General features: G+C 40.0%; 4 protein-coding genes across 6 annotated transcripts; 2 read left to right on the top strand and 2 right to left on the bottom strand.

Annotated features, from left to right (window-relative positions):
- Positions 1-10820: 10820 nt before the first annotated feature.
- On the top strand, positions 10821-13090 carry LOC124405197 (DNA primase small subunit). The gene is made up of 7 exons (XM_046879893.1): positions 10821-11158; positions 11243-11393; positions 11557-11732; positions 11812-12010; positions 12141-12351; positions 12477-12858; positions 12939-13090. Exons 1-7 carry the CDS (start codon positions 11056-11058, stop codon positions 12956-12958), a joined length of 1242 nt encoding a protein of 413 aa, XP_046735849.1. The 5' UTR covers positions 10821-11055; the 3' UTR covers positions 12959-13090.
- An 85-nt stretch (positions 13091-13175) lies between these two features.
- Positions 13176-17740, top strand: LOC124405193. Of its 2 annotated transcripts, none has more exons than XM_046879887.1 (11): positions 13176-13334; positions 13588-13903; positions 13964-14133; positions 14212-14429; positions 14507-14861; positions 14956-15162; positions 15246-15365; positions 15488-15721; positions 15789-15975; positions 16075-16274; positions 16410-17740. In XM_046879887.1, exons 1-11 carry the CDS (start codon positions 13316-13318, stop codon positions 17402-17404), a joined length of 3021 nt encoding a protein of 1006 aa, XP_046735843.1. In that variant the 5' UTR covers positions 13176-13315; the 3' UTR covers positions 17405-17740. The 2 variants fall into 2 exon arrangements, with proteins under 2 accessions (XP_046735843.1, XP_046735844.1); XM_046879888.1 differs by having other exon boundaries at positions 13177-13334; positions 15804-15975.
- Positions 17741-17872: 132 nt separating this feature from the next.
- On the bottom strand, positions 17873-21031 carry LOC124405195. Of its 2 annotated transcripts, none has more exons than XM_046879890.1 (6): positions 20586-21031; positions 20086-20352; positions 19699-20015; positions 19438-19606; positions 18925-19293; positions 17873-18538 (listed from the first exon to the last, which is right to left on the bottom strand). In XM_046879890.1, exons 1-6 carry the CDS (start codon positions 20670-20672, stop codon positions 18119-18121), a joined length of 1629 nt encoding a protein of 542 aa, XP_046735846.1. In that variant the 5' UTR covers positions 20673-21031; the 3' UTR covers positions 17873-18118. The 2 variants fall into 2 exon arrangements, with proteins under 2 accessions (XP_046735846.1, XP_046735847.1); XM_046879891.1 differs by having other exon boundaries at positions 17873-18535.
- Positions 21032-22681: 1650 nt separating this feature from the next.
- LOC124405194 lies at positions 22682-26065 on the bottom strand. The gene is made up of 3 exons (XM_046879889.1): positions 25777-26065; positions 24989-25268; positions 22682-24541 (listed from the first exon to the last, which is right to left on the bottom strand). Exons 1-3 carry the CDS (start codon positions 25949-25951, stop codon positions 23005-23007), a joined length of 1992 nt encoding a protein of 663 aa, XP_046735845.1. The 5' UTR covers positions 25952-26065; the 3' UTR covers positions 22682-23004.
- Between the last annotated feature and the right edge of the window lie 415 nt (positions 26066-26480).

Here is a 26480-nt window from a genome sequence, read left to right as displayed (position 1 = left end):
AACCCATCAAGTGAGAAACTGCTATTCTAGACTGTTGTACTTACATACACAAAAGCGGGTCTACGACTCTATAAATGTTTTTTATTTCTCTTTGAAAATCAATACTGACAATTACAGTTTCTGAAAACACGCGCATTTTTATCTTGCGTTTTACATGTTACTCTGTGTTAAGAAACGATACTCGTAGTTGACGCATCTGCAAGTAGATATTCACACACACACGCAACCCTTGGATATATAAACTGCAAATCTCAATTTATCTTGAAATGAATCTCGGAATGATTAGCTCCAGAAGGAAAGTCACAAGGCATAGAGTGACACAAGCAGAGTAAAAAATGAATATTTTACCAAATTTGGTCACCGCTCGCGTTTCGTCATACTCGACTCGCCTCTGGCTGGTCAACGTCTTGTGCGGCTTAATTTCATCGAGATCCCATTTAATCGGGATGCCAGATTCGGTCAACCTCATTATCACTTCGTCTATCGGTTCTCGGAGGGTAGATTTCTTCCTATATACGATCACCGTGTGATGAAGCAATACGCACCCATCGATATAGTCAAAGGTGTTCGGCTTTCTGTCAATGACAGCCAGATACTTTTGATAAATCAGGGATGAACGCCGGGTGAGAAATGCGTAGTTGCCATCGTACTTCAGTTTCTGCCAAGTCACGGTGTCGTTGTTGTTAATTTCGAACCGCTTCATCAACCTCGGGATGAGCTCGTTGTCGTTAGATTGATCATTGAGGATGTTAAAATCGTACAGTGAACCTCCGACGGTTAAATTCGCCTTAATTATTTCCTCGGCGTTAACGATCGTTGGTCTACTCCCATCCGTTGCCAAAATCGCCGCCAATGACGTTCTGTACGCAGTTGTCATTACGATAACGTAGTACAGATATACTATCAACAGGAACTTTCCACCTGCAGTAGAAAACACATAGACGACAGGGTTTCCCAAGTGAATCGCAACCACGTCGAAGAAAATTCTTGTGAATACGCGGTTCTTCCTTTTCGCATGACCAACTAGAACAAACGAGAGTCATGCAACCGATTAATCAAAACATGCATGGAAGAATCCGTCTTCTACCATAGCTAAGATACCATTTTACCACTTACCGTTTCTCGACATATTTATACTATGATGAAAGCATCCGATGATACATTGAACGGTAAATACAAGGCAGATCCAAGCCCATACCGTTGGAGAAAATTCTGTCGACAAAATGTCACTCGGGCAACTCATCACTCGTGGAACACCCCATGTTATACATTCGTCGTCATATGGTACCGAGATTGCAACTGTGTCCAAGAGCGAATTCGTTGGACGTAACCGACCGATTCCAATTTCGGCAATTCCAGATGCCACCTCGTTCACGATTGACAATTTCCGGGAATACGTTTCACGATCAACCTCGGATGGATATCTGAGTGCTACGCTAAAGTTCAGTTTCTTGGCGAGTGTTAGGATCATGTCGCCTTCCCTTCCACCTTCGATTGTAAGCGAGCCGTTCTCGTTACTCGATATCATCATTTTTGGTCTGAACATCAAGGTGCTCACGGGAACCAGACATCCGTTCATGTCGCTTAATCGGAAGGCCCATTTGTCGATGTTGCCGAGATCAATTCCGGGCCGCCAGACCGTGATCAATCGAACTTCCGTTGAGCAGTTTTTTAAAATGAACTTCGTGTAGAGCTTTACCAAGTTGTCACCGAGATGTGCAAATTCCGCGTGTATTACGTTGCGTTCGTATGCCAGATTCAGGATAAACTGAACTTCGTTAATCTCGGTAACGTGATCAGACATAAAAAGAATGTTGCAACTTTCGCAGAGTGATAAAATTTCAAGGTTTTCTTCGAAAGTCTCTTTTCTCATGTCGTTGAGAAAGATTATAACGAAATTTCCGTCACTAAATTCCTTCGAGTATCGAAATTCTTTTGAATTCGTACAAATGATGCAAGAATAGCTGTTGAACAATGGTTGAACTCGAATTATGTCGTTGGTCAAGGCTGCGACGATCGTGACGTGCCGTGGTACGTGTTTTTCTAAGTAATCACTTTTCAAGCTGACGATAAATTTCTCAAGAACATTGCCAAAGTTGGTCCTCGGTGAGATTTGATTTTCCAGAAACACATATCGCGACGAACTTACTCGATGACAGAGTAAAAAGTAGAGGCACAATTTCTTTAGTAACCAGAAACGCTGCATGGCGAGGTTCTTGAGGATGTTTAAATTTTGCATTAAAAGCTTGTTTATAAACTTGTTTCGACTTAACTGAACCCTTCTGTCAAAGAAAATGAATGTATTTTAAGCTCTGGTAATCGAATAGTCGCTGCAGCTACCCCTTTCAGTGGGTGTCGCTGGTATACTACTGTTATCTTGAAATTACATAAGGTGTTTGTTTGCCTTGATGATCGATCTACAAGCTTCTTCAATACCAATTCGCAGTCATAAAGACAGCTCATTACGCATACGGTACCAGCGAATAAATTGTTATTGTTCCCATTTGTGAATGCTGAGAAGACAGGTTGTCCTCATTTCTTGATTTCCTTGTATCGTTTTGCCGTCATCTCCTCAAAGCATTTTGATGTATTTTTCGATTGATCCGTAATATCAAAAAGCCTTAGTTAATGTATCGAAATATTTGCGTGACAAGATTTCAATCTTAATAAATTCAAAAAACTATCGTTATGGATAGTAGCATTTGCCCAATTTCATATCTCATGTATTTCACCATTTTTTAAATTCGCTATATTCAAGAGGTTTCAGTGGTAAAGGCTTGAAATGCTATGAATTACTCAATATTAGTATCAAATTGCGGAATTTAGGCACACCAGGATAGAAATGGAAAGGTGACTTAATCAGGTGCCGGTTTAAGTTTATTCGTGGAAATTCTTATACCAATTTTTATAACATTGAGCAATGAGAGTCACTCAAAGTAACACGATTTTTATAACAAGCAACATAGGTTGCAGAAGTAATATTCGCGTGTTTTTTATTTCAGAGTAATTATATAATCATTATAATATATTAACGAAAATCAAAATTCGCTGGGAACAACTGAATAACGATTAACAAACTATTGCAAGCTATACCAATACAATCACTCAACAAGAAAAATCTCCAAAGCTTGAAAAGCTAACCACCATTGACTCTGTGCTGTCTCTTTTTCGACATGAGCTTTGGAGCGAGTAGCTCTATCAGAAAAACAACGAAACACAATGCAAGGCATATGACATAAAAAGTGATTACGTAATTAAATTTCTGTTGAATGCGCTCGTCGGAATCCCCGTTGAATTTTGTGGTTGACGTTGATATTCTATCGGAGACGTAATCAGACGGGTGATCATAACGTTCTAAGCTGCCAGAGATCACCAAATTCCTAATCGTGTTGTCAATAGCGCCACGAAGAAAAGACCCACTTGGAAAAGCCATCACTACGTTATAGTCTAAAACGCATTCGTTCAAGATGTCAAAACCAACCGGTTCCCGAGACCGGATAGCTTGCTGCCTTGCGTGATCAAGGGTGGATTTTCGGGCGAGGTAAGCAAAATCATGATCGAACCTCAGTCGGCGCAGTGCTTCGGATTCGTTTCGATAAAATGTGTACCTCTTTACAAATTCGGAGCTCAATTTACTGTCGATATCCAACTGGTACTCGAGAATCTTGTAATGATAGTAGGAACCTCCGAACGTAAGATTCGCCGCAATTATTCCCTCGGAGTTAGTGATGGCCGGGTAACCTGTCGACGTCGTTAAAATCGAACCCAGGCAAGCTCTGTACGCGGTTGCAACGACAGTCGCGTACCACACATATGACATCAAAACCAATCTGGTCCCAGTTGAATCGGTCAAATAGATCCCTGGGTTCCCCAGTTTGATTGCAAGTACGTCGAGGATGACCTGCATGAATCCCACTCGCTTTGGCTTGCCTGGGAAAGACAAAAGAAAAGTATTACGTACTAGTTTACTTTGCTCGATGGTGATTTCTGCGTTTGCAAAAAATTTTTCACCGTTGATCGCCATGTTCATACTGACGTATGCGACACCGCAGATCAGGGTGAACACCAACCCGATCATAGCCCAAAGTTCGTAACTGAATTCGGTCAAAATTATATTTTCCATGTTGGTGACTATGTGTGGAACGCCCCAAGTTAAGCACTCCACGTCGTGCGGTACCGAAAGTTTAATCGAACTGTTGAGGTAAGACGTCGGGTGCAATCGAACAACAGCAAAGCTGATGGCTTCGGAAGCAACCGCCTCGAGAATAGCCGCCTTCCTCGAGTAGTTGGATTCATTCATTCTTACACATGGTTGACTTATAACCAGGGTGAAGTTGAGGCTCTTTGCGATGGATAAAAGCAGCATGCCGTCTCGGCCACCGATGACGGCTGACGAACCGTTTCTATCTTGGCTTATCACCATTTTTGGTAGGTAGGTAAAGGTGCCCACAGATATCGGGCATCCGTAGAGATCTTTTATGCTTGTCAGCCAAGACTCGAGCTTCGTAAATTTAGTCCCGGGTCGCCAAACCGTAGCTAATTTCACTGTCAATGAGCAGTTTCTGTCCATGTCACGTTGGTAAATCTTTACGGCATCGTCGCCAATTTGTGCCAATTCACAGTCGACTACGCGTAGCCGCATAGCTTCGTCAAAAAACTTTGACACGTCGTTAATTTCGATAATTTTTTTTACTATAAAAAGATATCTACATTCGATTCCACAACCTGACAGAGTTTTTATGCACTTTGCGAGAGCATTCCGATTCAAACCGTCGAGAAATATTAGTTTCAAATTTCCCAAAGTAAATTTAGGCGAGCTGGTACACTTTTCCAAATCCGTGCACACCACGGACGGGGAATAATCTCCAAATAGTGGCCGACTTTCATCCAGATCGTCGATGGATGTCCCGACAATCGTCAAGTGCCTACCACCAGTGTTTTGACGATGATAAACCTTACTTAATTGGACGATAAATTCTTTGAGGACGATGTTGACCTTGCTTTGAAATGCCGCGTGATTGTTTTCAAAGAACTTATCATACAGAGATGAATCGACCCGTTGACTGAAATATGTTAATAGAAAGAGGAACTTTGATATCGTCCAAAAATCCGTAGCAAATTTCTTTCGCGTGTTCCTCATATTATTCATTTATAGTATCGATGAAACGATGCCGATTTTCAATTTCGTATTCGTGACTGAACTGCTTCTACAAAATCACTGAACTTGGTTTGTAATCCGTTGAATTCCAAAACCGAATGTCAGTCCGTCGATCCGTTGTGCAAACTACATATATCCTAGCTATCTCGACATCCCATTCAGATCGGCTGAGCTTCGCCGCTTTTATAACTCTGCAACTTTGTTATTACGAAATTACAGTCTGCCAACCCATGAAAATGCCCTGAAAGCTTTTTAGCATACACCTAGCACTTTTGCAGTCATCACAGTGTGTCGTGACGCTAGTGAAAACCGGAAAACCATGTATCATCACGGGTAATCTTGTTTCTGCGCTTTTACGAATTTAGGAAGTCAGAAAGCAACATAGATTTTCTACGTCGATTCGGAGGAAAGAATTTTAACATGTTTTTACCCATCAAAGTGTTTTGTATTAATTTTTATACATGTTCAGAGATTTGAGTCTTAAAGTGAAGAAAATCAGAACGCACTAAGCGATGCAGCTATTAGTGTAAACTAGAAACAAGCTGAAGAATTTTTAAGCTTCGCGTTTTTCAAGATTACACGATGTCCATGCAAATGTAATTATTCTAAAGGTACTTTTACAGCGCATAAAAATGTGTAACAATAGTTTCATCGAGCACTCGCACATTTTCTTGACAAATTTTTACAGCCACACGATGTGGGATTTAAAAAAAAAGAAGTTGATTTACTTGAACCCCTTTCTACCTCGTTTTAAATCGAAATTTGTAATGGTAAATACATATCAAGTAAATTGATCAGTTAAAAGGCATGAGTGGTCCACGTCACGTTTTCGCAAAGTTTTCATTTAAATTAATGTTTCTTTTTAAGGCGATCAGAAAATTCTGTTTTACCAATTGCAATATCCTGACGTTTCATAGAGATCGTACCTTATTTTTTGTGTGCAGATAACCCAAATCGCGCAACAAGTCAATCGCGCTGCGGAGTTTGGTTTGGATCAAGCTGCCACCCTTTTATACTTTTTTCCTATCGTTGAAAATCTGACCCAGAGGGTACAGCGAGTAAATAATGTACCATGAAATATGAATTCTATAAGTTGTGTCGTGACAGGTAATTGGAGAATGCGCCTGTTTCCGTTGGCGTTTATCGGTAAATCCACAATTACTGTATTCAACAAATTAGAGAACCGATGCACTGCAAATGGTTCAGATCTTCTATTAAAAATGCAAAGAAGCTAATTATAAAAATCACCTCAAACCTGTGTATACCTACAATAGCGGGATCAAATTTTTGTTTTAGGTTTTTAATATTATTGTTTCAAAGCTAAAAATTGAATTTAGTGTAAAAATCGTCCTGAATGAATAATTTTTGGTAAATAGAGGGTGACTTAGATTGAGGCATCGAATATGAAATGGCATTGTTTTGACTCACCGTAGCATTATAAATATGCACAATGGGATACATTTAATTTCATGTAACGATTTGTTATATGTAAATATATATGTGTATGTAAGAAGCCTGATTGTAACACACAGAACGTTTTTATTATTATTGTTACAGAAATTTCTGGAATGCGAATTAATTAAATATATACTTAATCGCAAGGAGGTTGATTTTATCACATAATAGCTAGTTTCAGAAAGCATATAAATGATTGCACTGGCACAATGGTGACAAAGTCAGTCTCCCTGGGCGAACGACATGGATTAATATTTGAGTACAGTAACGTGTCTGTACTTTGAGAATCGATATTGAAAGTAGGTAAGCGCGGGAGAAGAAAAATGTTCAACGATCGCGCTGCAATTTTATACTTTCAACAGACTGAACGTCAATTCCGCAGCTGGTTCATTGATTTGAATTTCCGAATAAAAATCTCTATGACGAAAACTAAGATACAAAACCAGATACAGGTTGTATAAACTAAAAACAAATATTGAATTTTGTAAGTTGCTTGTCTTTCGAAGTACATTTCGGCACCCCGTCGCTTCAATATTCTATCAGCATCATGCTCGTCGGGATCCCAATGGTCCAAAATGCCAGATTCAGTCAATCTTCGAATGACGGTATCAATTGGGTTGCGAAGGACGAATCTTTTCTGCAAAGCGATAACCGGGTGATAAGCCAACACGCAATTGTTGAACACGTCGAAAGTTACAGACTCTTGAGTCTTGGCGATCGTCTGCCTCATCCAATTCAACGCCGATCTTCGTGCGAGGAAAGCATAGTTGTTATCGATCTTTATGAGTTGATCCCAAATCCCCGAATCGTTATTATTTACAACAAACCGCTCGATGAGTCTCTGGGTTGTTACACTATGGTTTTCTTGATCCTTGAGAACTTTGTAATCGTAAAGTGAACCAATGACGGTGAGATTTGCCTTAATTATTCCATCTACCTCCACGATCACCGAGGAACCTCCATCCGTCGCTAAAATTGATGCTAACGACGCTTTATACGCTGTCGTTATGACCATTGCGTAGTACAAATAGATGATCAAAATGCACCTTCCTCCCGTTGAAAAGGACACGTGGCTTACTGGATTCCCAAGGTGGAGTGCGATGACGTCGAATAAAACCTCGAAGAACCCCACGTACCTTCGTTTACCTGAAATCCAAACGCCATTCGCGAGTGTGAATGGGGATGGCGGTTTTATTGGACTGCATAATTGTTGGACACCTCATTGAGAGAGGATGATTACTTACCGTTTTTCGATAAAACGATATTCCGATGGATGTGTGCCAGCACCGAGCTGACCACGAACACGACTCCAACAGCAGCCCACACAGTCCCGGAAAATTCTATGAACACGATGTCGTCCTTCCAACTTAATATGCGAGGAACGCCCCAAGTTATGCATTCGTCGTCGTACGCGATAGAAACTGCAACCGTGTTTTTCATTTCACTCGTCGGACGCAACCGGCCGATGCCAATTTCGCTAGTACCATTACTAACATCGTTGGTAATAGCTACTTTTCGAGAGTACTTCATGCGATCAGCCACCGATGGATATCTCAACGCTATGGTGAAGTTGAGTTTGTCGGCAAGTGTCAGGAGCAGATTGCCTTCACGTCCGCCAATTATCGTCAACGAACCGTTTTCGCCCTCTCTGATCATCATTTTTGGTGTGAAAGTCAAAGAACTCACGGAGACTGGACACCCGTTTAGGTCGTTCAACTTGAAGGCCCATATGTTCATTTCTTCCAAACCCATCCCGGGTCTCCAAAATGTGGTTAATCGAGCTTCCGTGGAGCAGTTTTTGGTCACAAAACGACTGTAGAGCTCAACGCCGTCTTTTGCCAGCTGTGCGAATTTAGTGTACAGCATATTATGTTCATAAGCCCAGGTGAAAATCGACCGAATATTGTTATCCGGCACAATCCTTTTGGATACGAAGAGGACATGACATGTTTGACACCGTGAGAGAATATCGAACTTCTTTCTCAAACCGTTTTCGCCAAATTTGTTCAAGAATACAATCACAAGACTCCTTTCGCTGAATCTTTCCAAGAAAGCACATTTTTCCATATTTGTACATATAATGTAAGGGTAGACATCGAGTAGCGGTTGAGTTTTACTCCGATCACTTGCCGATGCTCCAATAACTGAGATATGTCGAGGCTCGCTTTTTTCCAGATAGTGTTTCAACAAATCACGAAAAAAAAATTCCAATATATTATTTAATTTTTTCACGATCAATGTTTGATTTCTCACTGATTTGGTTAAACTGTATACCTGGCAAAGTAGTAATTGAATGCACAATGTTGTTACCACCAGAAAATTCATTGTTTTCATAATTTTTTATTTAAAACATCAAACACGATTTTGATATGTCACAAATTTAATTAAAACTTGCGCGACTGCGATCTGTTTGATGCGTCTATCAAACTTCATCGCGTGGTCGTACATGCAAATCCGAAAGTATTTTTTGATTGTTGAAACACAGGATCGACAGCCCATTTTTTCATTCCAGTATTCACTAGAGAGTTACATCTGATTTTGCCCTAACTTCATGAAGCCGCGAAAGCGTGAGGTTCACCCTTATATGAGAGTAAAATTTGTAATCATTGTTTGAAATCCAGTCCCGAGAGACAAGGGACATTATAAATGACCAGTCATAAAATATGAATTCGGCAAGTCGTGTTTAGACTGGTAGGTGATAGAAAAATACACCTAATTGCTGTTTATCGGTGGATCTCTAGCTGTGTGTTGAATAAAATATTGTATCGCTAACCCACAATTTCAGATTAACTCTTTTACAGAAAATGTAAACAAGTTGTTTTCAACAACACGGTAATAATTCGTGACCTACAAAATATCGCGTACCCATAAATTTGTACTCACACAGATTTGAGCTTTTTGTAAAAGTTAGTTGAATACGGTTAATCGAGCTAATGTAGACTGAGTTTAAAAGGCACGAGTTATTTAAAAAAATGTGTAATTAGGATTAAAATAATTTATACCAAACTATCGATGCTTTGGTGATATGATAGGTTTTATTCGTACAATTACAAATACCGTTCATATCTAACAATAAGATACGTGTAAATATCAATGTGACGATGTTGTTAAAATATGCAGTTATCGTTCAACTGTGATGTGGATGCATCAGCCTTGTATAAAGAAAGTAAGCTCGAATTACGCTATACTATTAATAATACATTTTGCTTTATAATAATTTGGAACAGTTGCTTTGATATCGATGGCGGTTCTAATCCTCGTTCGTTGCATTAAATTAATTTTTGCCTTCGCCAGATTTCGAATACTCTTAGTTATAATTTATGGCTCCAGTATAACAGATTTACGCGTATTTAAAATCACATTTGGATATTTTTTAATATATTTACTCAACCCTCATACTGAGGTGTATCGCGCAATAATGAATCCCGGGATTCCCATGGAGAATTGCAAAGGCGTGGGGCACTTTTAAGATTAATCCGGTGGCTTCCAGATTCTCTGCAAAATAAATCAAATTTCCAATAATTATGTATGATATATGCTAGCCTTCTTGGAAAATTTACGCATACATGTATAAATACCTTGCACGATTATTGACGCACGAGTTTTCTATAAATTGTTCTTGTAAAGGCCGTATCGAATTGTGCTAATGATGGTCACAAAAAAACCAAACAAGGTAATACCGTTGAATTTTATCGGTTTAAAACTCGGTAAGTCGCTTCCAAGCTTCCAAACAAAATACAATATTCATTCTTCAACGAGCTTTTTCTGGATTCGTTGACAGAACGACCATAAAATGTAATCGCGCTTTTATCGAACACCCCTAATTTAAAGTTTGCTACCCGCCATAAGAGCTTGGTGAAAATCAGTAGGGATAACACGGGTCCAAATTGTTCAGTTATAGAATCTCTACGTATTTTTGTATAAATATTTTTCATCGAATATTGATTTATAACGGAACGAATGACAGTAAGAAAATTGGCGCTAAGCAACATGCACTTGTTGCACGTGTCGTTGACGGAATATTCTTCAGTCAACGCACGTGTACTTGCTCCAGTTAATGAACGTAAGAGTCACTTGTTTTTAAGCGGGAAAATGACGATCTCTGATTGGCTCAAACAGATCATTCATGTGTATTGAGCCAATTACGATTCGACAATTCGCGATAGTTAAGGTTTCGACTTTTAGATCGCGCTTGAATCGTAAAACCTGCCAGCAACAGGAATTGGCGCGAAAATAATTCTGTCAAATTGCGTGTACACGTTATAACACTCGCAACGCTGCTTCGTATTTAATTTGTGGCAGTGGGCATGAATGTAGGAAAGAGTTTTAACGGAGTTTAATTTTCAGTGCTGTGATCGAATGATACCGTCAGTAAACTGCTGACTGAGTACGGAAGAAAAGTTTCGATACGACCGTGCCTTAAACGTGCCTAACCTAAAAATATGTCAAACGAGGGAATAGAGAATCTGATTGATCTTTTGCCTCTTTACTATCAGCGGCTTTTTCCGTTTCACGACTACTACAGATGGCTGAGCTACGGTGATCGTAAGTTAACTTGTTAATTTTAGCCGCTGATTTTTTTGGTTTTTTAGCTTTAATCCAAAACTTTATCAATGCTTTGTTTTTCAGCCAGCGTCTTTTCACGCAGAGAATTTTCTTTCACCGTAAGAGACGACGTCTACATACGATATCGTTCGTTCTCTAATCAAGATGAACTACAACTGGAATGCAAACGACTCTTGCCATTTAAAATTGATATCGGTGCGATATACAATATATGGTAAGAATCGAAATACCTTTGTCGACTTATTATTCAAATTCAGTAATTCAAATTATGCCTGCTCGCTGTCATATTTCTTTTACTCGAGCTCCCCAATCTTACAGATCCAAACCAAAAAATTCTTTAATTTTCTATTATTTGCATCGATCGACTTCTTTTCTAGCCCGAAAGATGAGAAGAAATTTTCAAGTTTTTTGCCGGTAGAAAGAGAACTCGTTTTCGATATAGACATGACGGATTATGACGATGTTCGAAACTGCTGTTCAGGCGCTGACATATGTACAAAGTGCTGGAAGTACATGGTGATTGCCTGCCAAATATTGGACTCTGCACTTAGAGGTAAAGCACTGTCAATAACTGATGTAATATTATTTGAAACTTGAAATGAAAGTACCTAAAACTTGAAATTTAATACTAGAGGATTTCGGCTTTGAGCATCTATTGTGGGTATATTCTGGTCGGAGAGGTATACATTGCTGGGTGTGCGATAAATCAGCTCGCGAACTGAATTCGATGACCCGCGGCTGCGTTGCCGAATACTTACAGCTTATTACTGGTGGAGAACTAAAAGCTAAGAAAGTGAACTTTCCAGGCCCAAAATTACACCATTCTGTGAGGTCAGCACGTAATCTGTTTTGGATACTTATGAATTACACAGAGGCAATAATAACATTCTTGAGTCTTCCATTTATGATTTGCATTCAATAATCCATTAGATCAGATGTGTATTCATATTATATCTTACAGACGTGCACTAAGTATCATAGAGCCGCTGTTCGTATCAATGTGCGTCGAGGAGCAGAATATGCTCGGTACAGACGAGGGTGTTGCCAAATTCTTACCACTTATTCTTGATGATAGTTTAAGATCCCAGATCAAAGATTTGTTCAAGAAACATACATCTAGTGTCGATCGTTGGGAAGCCTTTACTGCTTGCTACCAGGCCGAGATACAAACGGTAGGATTTTGTCATTTTGTACATTTTATTTGTCTTCAATTTTCTTGATATTATTAGAAAAATTTGTCTAAATTATGTTCACCGTCACATAGAAAACTAATTTCCAATTTTCATTTTCTTCAAAGAGTAAAAAACGTCGTCTGAATCATCTTCTGGAGGAAATAATGATCCAGTACGCGTATCCTAGGTTGGATATTAACGTCACCAAGGGAATGAACCATCTTTTGAAATCGCCGTTCTGTATTCATCCGAAATCGGGTAAAGTCAGTGTGCCGTTTAGCCCAAAAGCTGTTGGTAAATTTAACCCGTTAACTGTGCCAACAATAAACTTGCTAATCGAGGAAATCAATGCATTTGATGCCAAAGAAGACTCTATCCAAGAATCAAGTGTTAGGAGAAAAATCAAAGACTACAAAAAAACTAGTTTGAATAAATCTGTTCATATTTTTCAAGAATTTTTAAGGAATTTGGAAGATGCTTCAAAAGGACAAAAGATTTTGCAGAGTGGTAATTTTTTTTTTCTTTCTTGTATCTTTCGTGAACAAGATAATATATTTTTATTACATAAATGACATTTTATGTTGCAGATATGATGATGGAGTTTTAGTAATGCAAACCAATAACTGTGACCTATAGGATAAAGCTCGTCTTTTAATTTTAAATAATCAGTACCTCTTTTACGAATAAAAAATAAAAGAAATAAATACGTTTCAGAATGATTTTGAATAGCTGTTTCCCGCTCGCAATCAATAATAAATACTGATCTATTTCAAGAAAGCCAAGTTTATTTTAAAGTGTACCGCCAAGTGGCGGTTAAAGAGAATTTTAGTTATGCGTAAAAGAATCCATAGAAGCTTTATAAGCCATTATACAATGTACGTTACTCTGCAGTATGGCTAATAAAATTAAACAGAATCATGTCTGGCTTCCCAGCCGACAGATTGTCTGATTCGCTCTTCTGGATATGTTTTATTTCTTTTGCGGTATGTAAGATCAATTTTTATTTATGCAAAGTAGTAATTTTTTTCGTATCAAAGTTCCCCTAATTATCAAGCATAAATATGCTTACTCACAAACAATTTCGTTTCATTTGAATGTTGATTTTGGTCTGTGTTGCGACGGCTATAGAAAAATTGTTTACTCTCTTTTTCATTGTTAAGTAAAAAAAGTAATCCATTTAATATCTTACTATCTCTCAATTATACTGAAAAGTTCATCAATTTCATTTAAAAACAGCCATCGGCGCATTAATTGTTCTTTCGACCGGTGCAAGTAACTACGTTCGAAACGAAGACATCTGTGGGCAGAACAACGGGCGACGACTTTATTTGGAACTCGGGGAACGAGGAATTCTTTATGCAAAGAATGTCACGTTTGTCAAAAACGCACCGAGACAACAAACATCACGAGTTTACGTCACCAACAGTTCACACAATCAGTGCAGTCTGGAACTCGTTTCTTGTCCATCTTGTATCATCACCGTGACATTTAAACACCTGGAACTGTCTCACCATTGTGGAGATGGAAGTATGACGATAGACAATCCCTGCAGGTACGTTATAATACCAATTTTACCATCAATTACCACCGATATTTTAATTCATTTCATTAGGTGTGATTACGTCTGGATCGCGGAACCTCCATACGAAGATGTATCTGGTACACCGTTCTGTGGCTTGTATGCACCCCTCACGTACAGGTCTAGCACGCGTACATTGTCTATCACTTTGTTATACAGCAAATCACACAAGCATGCTTTTGCAATGGAATATACAGCCGAGAGTGAGCCGATAACTCATCTACAATAAATTACAAAGGTTTGTCTTCCATTGTTATAATTTGACGAAGTAATTTTTTCAGGGAATAGATTACACTTGACAGGTGCTGACATAGTGACCGGAGTCGCCAAGACATTGAACAGTACTGGTGGTGGTATACTGACTTCACCATTTTTCCCGGCGCGTTATCCGAGGGATTTAGGAATGGAATACATCATAACATGCGCAACAGAAGCTTCTTCCTGTCGAGTCAGGGTACTCTTTAGCGATTTTCAGCTCGCTACAGTTTCTATCGTTGAGGTGAGAAAGGGTATTTAACCATAATTCATCAGTACCGTATCCTTGAGGAGTTTAACGTTTACAATTTCCATCCACAGTTTTACGACTGGAACGGACAGCGTCTAGATGTTAGCAGTGGTGCTAGATTTCGACCGCCGGTTATAGTTAGCTCTGGACCGTCACTTCTCATAAGATTTTATGCGAACGGGGGAACTGGTCTGGGCTACAAAGCGTTCTATTCTTTTGTAATTGGTCATTTATACGATAAGTCAATACAGCCCATTACTGATTGCGGAGGGTATGTTGAGAACTTGGGCGGAGCTATCACAATGATGGACATGGTTAATGAAGGAGCAAAGACCTACGACTGTGTCTGGTTAATCAGACCTCCAAAAAATTTTCTTCATATGAAAACTCATATGTACTTGAAGGTGGTCACCTTTGCTGATATGGGTAAGCCTTTTCACTGCATACTAAAAAGATATGTACGGAAAACTAAGTAATTCCTATATTGGCCCGTAATTTGTATAATTGTTTAAATTTACAGCTGGAACCACAGAACTGACGATTAAGCAAGGACCCACATCTGCACTTTCTCCTTTGGAAATTCTTCGGCATCCTGCGAGTCAACTACAACCTCCTAGATTAAGAGAGCACATTGCTCCAGTTGCAAGTGGCTTTCACGTCAGCCTGAGAGGAACTTTTGGTCCCACTTCTAGACTAGCTATAGCGTATTCTGCATTTAGTTATACAGGTAAAAATGAGTTTTTTACGATTATACGTACATCTGCTTTTTCACTTCCGCATTGTCATTGTTGGTGGTATGATTTTTAACAGATTGTTTCACGGGATCAGATTTTCTGTGTCAAAATCACAGATGCATACCAAGCCAACTTAACTGTGACGGGTTCGATCACTGCGGGGATGACAGTGATGAGCCGGCAACTTGTTTCAGAAGTAACTGGCAATAATATACCCATAATTAGTACTACTACATTTTTCTCATTATTTTCATTTTTCTCATACATTCGCATAAGTGCAAAGAAAGTGAAATAAAATGAGTTCTAAATTTCCTACAGACTGGGGAATAGAGCCACAAGATGGAAAGTGGCACGTAAACAAGGCAAACTACTACTTCCCGAAGATCGATCGATATCCAGACCTGAAAACAGCTACTTTAGTATTTGTAGCCAGCAGTCTTGGACTTATCGTATTAATATCTGCACTGATTGTCTTACTTTATAGAATGGGTGCTCGTGCTCGTCAACAAAGAGAATTACAATCTCGCTTGCAGACCATTAGCGAGCTCCTAGGTACCGCAGCTTAGAAATTCAGTGAATCTAGCTTTACCATAAAATATCATATCCTTATTTTGGACAGTTTTTGATATTACAGATGGAGCACGAATTGACGAGATCACTGTATCAGACGATCCTCCAGTTTATGAAGCTCCGCCAGGTTATGACGAGGTTGTAAAAATTGGACTGGAATCAGAGGGTACTAGGCGCAAGCGAAAAAAATCGTCCTATAGACAACCTCGTAGCAGAAGTACACCGAATCAACACTCGTGAGTATCCTATCAATATATGTACTGTAGATTCATAGATTAAAGAATGTCTAAGCGTAATTTCACATTCATACATGTCTTTCTTTCAACAAGCGAAAGCAATGATTTAGAAACACAGTCCACATCTCTGCTAGTGCGGGATGATGCAAGTATAAGTAACTGCAGCCAAACTACGCCTGTGCTAAATGAAACCAGACAATCGATTCCCGAAAGTCCACCACCGGCGTACGTTACTCCGCCAGGAACGACGCTTAGAAATATTTTAATTCCTGTCACAGCTTCACCACCATTTCATAACGGTACTGATATAGTTGATTAAACTTTTTCTTGGCAATTTCATTTTAATTTGAACTACAGTTTTGCAGTATCTCCACTTTCAATGTAATAATCGAACTACTAAAGTAATTGTGTTGTTATTTGTATTTCCGAATCAAAAGAGGAAGAATACATGACGAGTATGGAGGGCAGCGAACCTCGGTTCGCGTGGATTAACGACACTGGTGCAAATGCAACTTCACTACCAACATCAGACGAACCACCAATAGGAGGACCTCATTCGTCATTGGAAGCACAAACGCTTGGTGCGTATCTGCAATCTTACATCACAGGATTAACAGAAAATTCTGCTCTGCAGCAACTCAGCTCTCAAGATGCATCGAAGGACATGAATCCAGAATACGAAGAAAAGCCAGAAGAAAGAAGAGATGTCGTCAACATTGATCAAGAAAATTGTGCATGTGAAGGGGCCTGCGGATGTGCAATTAATGAATGCGACGGCGCGACGGAAGGTGAAAAATTGTTAGACATCACATCTTCGATCGATGAGCCTCAAAGGGATTTTCCGACTACCAGAAATGCGATTATCAAATTATTAGGAAGTTCTAACGGCACGATGCCGTCTTCGGGGAGAACCAACCTCAACTCGACCACAGTTTCAAAGTCTTCTACCCCAAATTCAACTCTGGGAAGAGCCGCAGGCTTACCTGGTCTCAGAAGCCCATCGATATGCTCGAAGGATAGCTTCATCACAAGAATATCAACGTTGAGCTCGAAGTACAGTAGCGATGAACCACATTGTGAGTTTGATATCGTCTCTGAAGTAACCAGTATCGGAGCAATGACTACCTTGAACACCGTGGCAAATACTCCAAACTGTACTCCGCGAATAAGAAGCCCGGTTTCTTCCAGAGTTGCAAACCACCTGACCTGCGATTTGGAAAGCCTGTACGAAAGCGTGAAGATTCTTGATTCATTTCTTCTGGCAAGAGGAATACCTATTCTTCAAAATCGCAATCACTCTACAGAAACTTTGCATCATGTGGGATCGGAGTATGGAACCTGTGGAAATGGTGCTTCCGGTGAGTCGGGTACTCGAAATGTTACCGCTTCACGAGTTTGGCGCTCTACCGATGATACCCTAATTACATAATCCTCGTACCCAGGTGTAACACATGTTATGGGTACAGAGATGACTAACTTGGAATTATAGGTAGGTAAATACCAGAACGAAAAGGTAGAAGCACTTGGAGGTGGAGAGAATTGAGATAAGATATTTTGACTAAATGGCTGTGACTCTGTGTGTGATGAAATGGGGAATGGCACGAATAATATTTACGTCTTTTATGGATCTTAGGTAATATTTATCAACAATGTAACTAACGCGTTATGGAAGAAAATGATTTTCATTGATTTTACGCGATATGCTAACAATTATATATCGCAAGGTAGGAATTAATAAATATCGGTAACTATTTGTCGAAGATTACTATAATTATCCGCATTACAATTTGAGATGAAATATCAAGCTGTAACATCATACAAAGTTCTGTAACTAATTAACTAATAGATCTGATGTATCTTCAATATTACGCAGCTCAGATCTACTTACCCTGTACTTATTCTTTAAATGAGATTCATCAATTACGAAAATTCTCGCCTTACGCAACATTCGAATTGATGGGCAACTTTATTTACTGAAAAATTTGTATGTGTAAAAAAGAAAAAATCACCGATTTCGAGTACAATTACCAGTAGTAACTATACCTTTGATCAACGACCCGCGCAATTTCGACTAATGTATTACTATTAATTATCTAAAATTGAATCTAAATATAGGACTAAACAGCATGTACATACAACGAAATTATTTCCGCGGAATGCTCGGCTTGGGAATGCTGGACTGTACATTGGCATACTTTTTAACAGGGGTGAGTTTCCGATTTGTAGTTGTGCCACTCGTCGAGGATGGTAGCGTCGTAGTGGAACGGCCGTTGGCAGGAGGAGCCAATCGATTGGTGCCAGCTTTGGAAGTCGTTTGGGTTTTTCCGGCTGTTCCTGCAGGATTTGACAACATCGTGGTCGAGGCTCTTTTCGAACGATCAACCAAAGAGATTCCCTCACGCCTCGAGGACGTTGGTGTTGCTGGCGCGGCTATCGTCGTGGCGTATCTTCGAATTTGAGGCCTGGCAATCGACCGAGCTGTCGTACCATCTCGGGTCAAATTAGGAACACTTCCGAAGTCCGATAAGGACCGGATTGGCCGAACATTGTCCGAAACCCTCTGCTGAAACAAAGCTCCGTATTTCATTGGCTTCCCGCTTTGTGCACTTACGATTGGATCAAGCTGAAGCTCGCAGTCAGAGTTAGCAGCCAAACATGTTAAGCTTTTTGGAAATAGAAAAATGCAGTTCATTTTTATCCTCACAATTCTATAAATCTGTTTTGGGGGTAGAAAAGGTATTTCCCAAAATTTTGATTTTCGAACTTCACTATCTTATTCGAATGAACGTTAGAACGTTTGGCTGCTAATTCTGGCTGTTAGCTTTAGTCTTGTTTTAACAACTGCCTGAGACTTATTTACCCCCCCCCCACCCACCCCCACCCCCTCGCAACTCGAATGACACCATATATCAACCGCAATTCACCCCCTCGTTATTTTTGTATTTATACCTGGACAGCGTTGAGGATAGCTTTAGAGGCCTTCGAGACGTCTCCAATGCTTGAAGGGACTTGTTGATTTCCGGCGACTAGCACAATGATGTCACTAATGATCTGCTGAACGTCCTGCAACTTAGTCAGTACCAAAGACTGCGAAAAAATAGGCGGCAATGGGCTGGGTGTTCTACTCGGTGGTGGGCCCAACCTGGGTCCTTTTTCAGTGTCGTTGGCAGCATCATCTGAAACGCAAAAAGTGCTACTGCGAACCAGCGTCCGCTCAGTCATCTTTTTTTCTTCGCCATCCGGCTCCTCGAACACAAATGTGTCCGACCTCTGGAACTGCTCGGTGTAATTCACTGCAGGGCTGGACTTTGAGATGAACTGCGAAAAGAAGGAATATAGATGTAGGTCAACACTCTTCCTCAATGTCGAATGGCTCCTTGTTCAGGAATTATAGCTGTTTTGCAATAAGAGTCATAATCATCTTGAAGTTCACAAATAATTTGAAAACTGATTCCCCCTCACCTTCTTGTGTCCCGAAGGTGGGCCTTCGACTATGGTTGCATCAGGATCAGTGTCTACATCCATGGCCATTTCTGGTCCGGAGCGATCTTCCTTCGGGGTCAATGGGCCCGGTTCCGGAAGATCGTCAGCAAAACCTCCAGAGCCGATTAAAGTGTCCAAGGATCTGTATCTGCCGAAAAAGAAAGAAAAAATACAACAATTGTGTAGTAATAACGAAGTACTGAGATACGGAGAACATTTTTCCTCCTGAAACCGACTCACCTTCCGGGTGCTGCCGTCTTTCCGTCAGATGGAGAAGCTTTTGGAATACAAGGCGCACATGGAGTGACAACCGTGATGCCAGCTGCAGCTGGTGTCTTCACCGAAGAGACGCAGTCGGATTTCACCGACTGTGTATGGACCTCTTGCACCTCAGTCATTGACGCTACGGTCGATTCTGTATTAACTGTTACCTCGTCGTTGTGGTTCACATCGGAGAATTTACTCGACACTTTTAGTAATCCGGCGATAAATTGCGAGATGGTCTTTGAAATCTCTTGATTCGTTCGGCCGATTGTAAACTCTACAGCTTCTTCCATCTGGGGAAGTTTAAAGATTATCATGATTCATGCTGATAATATATATATGGTTATAGTTTCTAAACCTTACCCGTTCACTGTCCGGTTCCCCGGCGGTCCAGGACTTGTCGAGCCCATAAGGAGGTGGTGGACAATTGCACGAGGACGTTGCAGCCTCCAGCTCCATTCTGAGCCCTGAATGAGGACACATTATTGTCACCCGACACGCTGGAGAACCCGCGGGAACTCCTGCGACCGGATACATCTCCTTCGGCAAGCACCGATCCATGAAACGGACGCGGTAACCAGTCGCTACCAAAAGACGAGCTATTTCCACTGCGTCGGGAGTGAACGGGACCTTCAATGTCAATGTCAATTTTCGACGGTAACCTTATCGTTCATGCTGTCAAGCATAATACGAATTTGCTGGGTGGCAAAATGTATTCCAGCTATTCACGATGGTGACACTATATGATTATTTAGCCATTATCCACAATCAGGTTAACTCCGCGACACTGGATTTAGGATTCATGTAAAGATGAGTTCCTGGTCTTAGGGAAAAGGATGTGGTGAAGCCATGAACTTGCTTACCTCCTTTTCTGTTTGCGGATCCTCCTGGTTTAGCCAGTTGCTGGTCCACAGCAACATCTTTCTCTTGAAGGATTTTTCGTATTCCATTTCTCCTCGCAATGTAGTAAAATTCCTTAATCTTCCTTTATCTTAGCAAAGTAGCAGTCTGTCGCTTTGCTGTGTTTGTCCTCTAGATGTCTGTTCCCATATTTGACGTGTGTAGACGCAAGAGGTAAACAGATAGAGGCATAAGGCACGAATCATGTTTACGATGGGACATGGGTTTAATCGCGTTTCGAACGTGTACGCAACCACAGTGTCAGTTGGATTCAAAACCATCTAGGCGAGTGCTCGATGCTAGTCGAGATTAACAGAAATTTTATTCTACATGCGATGGTTGGAGGCGGGAAAGTGTGAATACAAAAGAAATTTGGGCCTCTGTTCATACTTGGCTGGGTTTGAGTGATTGTTGAATTACTTGAGGAAACGGAGAACAGGATAACACACAACGCAAGTACAAGAACTCATACTGTTTATTAAATTTAATTTTTTCTTCACAGATATGTAAAAGTTACATTTTGTTACGCGCAAGTTTCATAGCTTACAGATATAAAGTTCACATTAGTTGACTTGTAAATTCTAGGGAAAACTAGAAACATAACTATTTAACATCAAGATCAATTTCTTCGAATTGAATATCTCAACCATTAATATTTTTTCCTCCAATATTCAAACGCAAACGATGATAATACATTAGGTTCAACGTAACGCTTAACAATTTAGTGAACGGTATTGTCTATTGTATGGATAAAAAATATAAACGTCCTTGCAGTGTTATCAGCATATTTTATAACAATACAATAAAGTCTTTTTAATTACTTCAATAGCAGTTAATTTAATGTCCGGTTAACGATCCGACTTTGATCGTCTAAATACTTCGATTGATTTTGGCCTTACATCACAATTACAACGTTTATGTACAACGTCGACTCGGGTTGTAGTTACGTCCGTATAGGATTTCAATCATTAATTTTTAATTACAAATCTCATTGCTAATTTAATTCACAACATGTCACGGGATTTTAAAAACTAAATCGAGTCCAAGACACGTTTGGAAACAGTGACTAGTCTGTCATATATAAACATGTGTTGATATGTTTTGTGATATCGTAATATGAATTTATGCAATATCATAGCTTGACAACCATATATTGCAAATGTGAGTCGCATTATACTTTATACATTGTTGATAAATACTTTAAAATAATTACCAATTTTTTATGCTACGTCAAAAATTAGAATCATGACTTTAGAAACCAGGATTCAATTTTGGCAACAATTCTCATCAACAACGTCTGTCACTTAAGGGGCCATTCATTAATTACGTAAGGATGATTTTGACGATTTTTGACCCCCCTTACCCCCATGTGAGGATACATAAGATTTCTCGAACCCCCCTTCCCTTTTCTTACGTAAGATTCAATCTCATTTTTCTGAATAATAAAACGTTGTTAGAAAAGGATCAGTTACACTAAAACTCACAGCTTGATGCAAATCAAAGATTTTTATTTTTTAGCAGATAATTTAGGTTACACTTTATTATTGCTATCAGATATAGATTATCTTTATATTATTAGATAAGTATCTGGTCTTTGGAATATTATTATTATAATTAAAAGTAAGTTTTCAAATAATCTCAAAGTGAACAAACATGAATCAGTTAAAAAAATCTTTAAACGAATAACACAAGAATCATTTTTTAGTTTGCAAATGATTGAAATAAAATTAATACGCGGCAAGAATTCACTATAATATAATTATTATTTATGACATTTAAAATGGATGAAAATGAACATATTTAAGATTTTAAAATTCTAATAAACAAAAAAAAATTACAATAAGATGTAAATCCAAGTGCACATTATGGAATGAAAAAAATCATTCAGCATCCGAAATACAAATAGATGTTTAATAATAAATTTCGACTTGTAATATATTACATAAGAATGGGTTTTACCCCCCTCCCCCCAAGATAAGGGCATGTATAGATTTTCTTAACGCCCCCCCCCCCCCCTCCCTCTGGGGACCCTTGCGTAATTAATGAATGGCCCCTTACAGTCATAACAATTCTACTTATTTACTGATTTTCACTAATAATTTTACAGCCAATTATGATTGGTGAAATAACGCAGATAATAGCTTTACCTCATATTATTGTTTTGTACTCGTTATGCTACAGGTACTGCAATTGGTCTATCAATAAGGTGTAAATCACACGCCTTGCGAAAGTTCCAAAGTTGAAAAACCGGTAGCAAAATTAATTTACCCCTTTCCACACACCTCTAAAAATAGTAGGTATTTTTACCTTGAATTACTGGTAGCGCAGAATGATTTTCCCATTTTTGTTCGAACAGAAACTCGATCTATTCATCAGTGAACGTCAATCACAATAGCAAAACGGTTTGGGTCCAGTGTCAAGGCAGTTAGCAGTACTCGCGTAGGAATTTATTCGACTGACTTCACCGTCAACGATAGTTAAATCTCCGTCCTCGTGGTGCTGTATCAAAGCTTCGAATTTTCCATTTCCCGGCATGACTTGGAGCTGGTACAAAAACTGCTTGTACCCGGAAGTGCCGTTCGATGAAACGAACCCGAACATCTCATTGACTCTGAGAATCTTTTTCAGTCTGAGTTTATAGCAGATCCTCTTCCCCCGGGAGTTCTTGTATCGCTCAACGCTACTGTCGATGTAACTGACGATCTTGTTAGCAGCCTCATGAGCTGATTCATTGCTGATACCGCTGTTACCGAACCTCGTACACGCGCACCAACGATGACTGACCCCCACGTCCTCGCAGCCTCTCTCCTTCTTCGCCTCGCTGAACAGAGACTGACAGTGCGGACACCCTGAGCTCGGGTCAGCGTCTCCTCCAGCCCGAGCCAGGATATCCCTCAGAGTCTCGTAAAGGTTGAACGGCGATGTTAGAGTCCTTCCGTTAGCTCGAAGCGCCTCGGAAGCCTCCCCATTCTCAGCCTTGAACCACTCGGGTAGCCAGACGTAGATGAAAGGCAGTTTATCCTCGTACCAGCCGTGAATGGTCTCTCTAAACAAGCCGTATCTCATACCGTGATCGCTGAGGAAAATCACCATAGAGTCATTGAGGATACCCTCGTAGTCAAGCCGCTGCAAGATGTCTAGTACATTGCTGTCGACCGAGGATACACCGTTTATGTTATCGTGGCTCATGCTGTTCGTCCAGAAGAAACCGAAGTATGGTACCCCGATGAAGGTCTTCGCAAACTCCAACGCGTAGTTGAAGACTCTGACGCCACTGAGCTCGGGGCCGGTGCAGTAGTAGCTGTTGTCCAGGTGCCTTTTTAGGGGCAGGTACTTTTCCGCCGCCATAATGTAGGGACGCAGGTAGAAGTCGGTCGGAGGATTCACGAAGCCCGCCTTGTAGTAATGGAAGGTGCTGATCTCAGCCGTGTCTTCTCCGTAGGCGGTTACGTAGCTCGTATTTTTAAAGGAGTACCAAATCATCGGACAGTTGTCGAAGCCGAAGGTCTCGGTCGGTTTGCACACTTTCATGGCTTGGGAATCGTTCATGCCAGTCAGTACCGCCATCAGATTGGGGAACGTGTTCTCCCCCATCTTGTTGTACCCCTTAAGCTCGATCCATCCGGTGTCTTTTAAATGCCGCGAAGTAATCGGCATCGAACGTTCGAAATTCCAACGCGCGACGTTATCGATCCCCAACAGAAGGACGCTCAGCTTTCTTGTGCTGTTTGAGCTCTTTCTCTGCGACAGTTTCTCGCTGACTTTTTCTGGTCGCAAAAGCGAATGAACGTTCTCGTACACCGTCTTCGTATTCTTTTTCGTTCGCGGCCTCAAGTCCTTCGCTTTGCATTTCACTAAGACGACCTCCACATTGGCAGGAATAATCACTTCGTTTTTGAAATTTATGCAGGAACCCAGACTGAAACAGAATACCGATATTGTTAAGACGTTTATTTGTTCTTTCCTAGGCAACTGACCGTTCACCCAGTTTTATACTTTATGGTTAGAGAATGCTAGGATATTTTTATTCTATTATAGTTTAATAGAAAAAACACTTTCAACAACATCTCACTTTACGGAATAAAACACAAGTTTTTTTCAATCGCTTTCGAGTGGATTACGCAAACGAACTTCCGCGTGGAACGTCGAACAATGAAAGCAAATTGCTCGTTCATTCAATTACTGTAACAAATGCGTACTCATGAGCTGTAACCTTGCTGGTTACGTATAACTGTGGTCTGAAGTAGAACTTGTTGAATCAATGACCAACAAGTATATACTGTAACAACGAGTATAATCTTGGTATACAGAGTATCACGAGTAAAAAAGGTGAGGAATAATAGCCCTAAACTTAATAACGATTTACCTTATTTTAGAGTCGACATTACGATCAGGAGTTTCCGAAGGCTTCGATCTGTGAATCGGAGCCCAGCAGCAGGACAAGTCTACGTAATTCTTGGCCACGTTCAAGTTTACTCTCAACACCAGTTCACCGTTCCGCATCTTGACTATTCTGGTTAATAATGCCGTCTTCGTACAGGGTTCAAATTTTTCTTTAGTCACAAACTGGCGAATCAACGGATCGAAAGGATTCCTCTCTGGGATCTGGCATTTTGAATTCGATACGAGGAAGCCTGTGCTGTTTCCTGCGATAAGGCATAAAACATCAACTTGCGTATCGTATTGCGATATAACATATTGATAACATGACCTATCCCTATCATTAAAGCTCCGCCTCCTTCTTGCACGATTGTAGTAGTTAATTAACCGATTGCACGTTAAAATCCCTGTGACGGAAGTATAGTGCCTTAATTATGGAGGACTGATTATGCTTCGATATGTACCATCAATACTCTACTCATTGTTAAGGCAGCACGATAATTTATAGCAATTCGCATTCAAGCGAACAACGAAAGGTCCTTTAAAAATGGCGATGATTATTCTAGTTATCATTTATTTACTCTTATTCGAATCAGAATCGAGAATAAGCCTCTCTCGGAATTTATCGCGCTATGTTAGCGTGAACTGTAACGTTTCAAATAATCCTCGTGATAATCCGCTGTTTATAGAACCCGCGCTTCGTGGTATAATAATTCCTTGCACGATGAAAACAGTGAAGTGAGCATATTTTTATGACGAATGTTTGTTTTTTACCTTCAGATTTGTTGGAAGATTTGTAAGATGAAACTTGGTAGCGATTCAGGTGAACGAAGCTGTCTGAAATCAGATACTGCGCTGCGAAGAGGGCCGATAATGTCAGGATCACTAACAACACGGGCCTTCGGCAGATGCATTGAGCCAAGTACCAGAATCTTGGGTAACAAAACATTTCTTCGTGTTCAGTGCTCTTGTGCAGCCATGGAAATAACGAGGCACGTCAACGTTGGATTCCTGATGGTCAGGTAGATTTTTAACACAATTTAGACGTCGTATTATGCATAAAGAAATCAGGAATATTTGAATAGTTTGAAAGAACTTCTCATCGTTTTCGCATAATTTTTTACTTTATCCTCCGGTTCTACTGTATGCAGGAACGTTGGTTTCTAATGAGGATGAAGTTAGTAACGTTATATCCATAAACATTTCTCAGTACCGTAATTCAATATGATAAGTTAATCTTTTCTCGCTATAAAAAGATGACTGGGTGTTTGATAGGTATTCAATGCGCTCATGCAGCAGAAATATGATTATTTTCGATCTTGTTTTGTCTGGTTAAATGAATTGTATCCAGTGTTTCTCATCAGGCATTTTACTAAGTAATCCAGTTTTCCAAAATACGTACCAAAATCTATTTTCGAAAAGTAAACTTTTCGCTAAACATTTCGCGATATTTTGAATTATATATAGCATAGCAATGA

This window comes from Diprion similis, chromosome 4 (genome assembly GCF_021155765.1).
Source record: "Diprion similis isolate iyDipSimi1 chromosome 4, iyDipSimi1.1, whole genome shotgun sequence".
NCBI classification, from domain to species: Eukaryota; Metazoa; Arthropoda; class Insecta; order Hymenoptera; family Diprionidae; genus Diprion; species Diprion similis.
The sequence above is the reverse complement of the archived record's forward strand: the minus strand, read 5'-3'. Positions and strand labels throughout refer to the sequence as shown.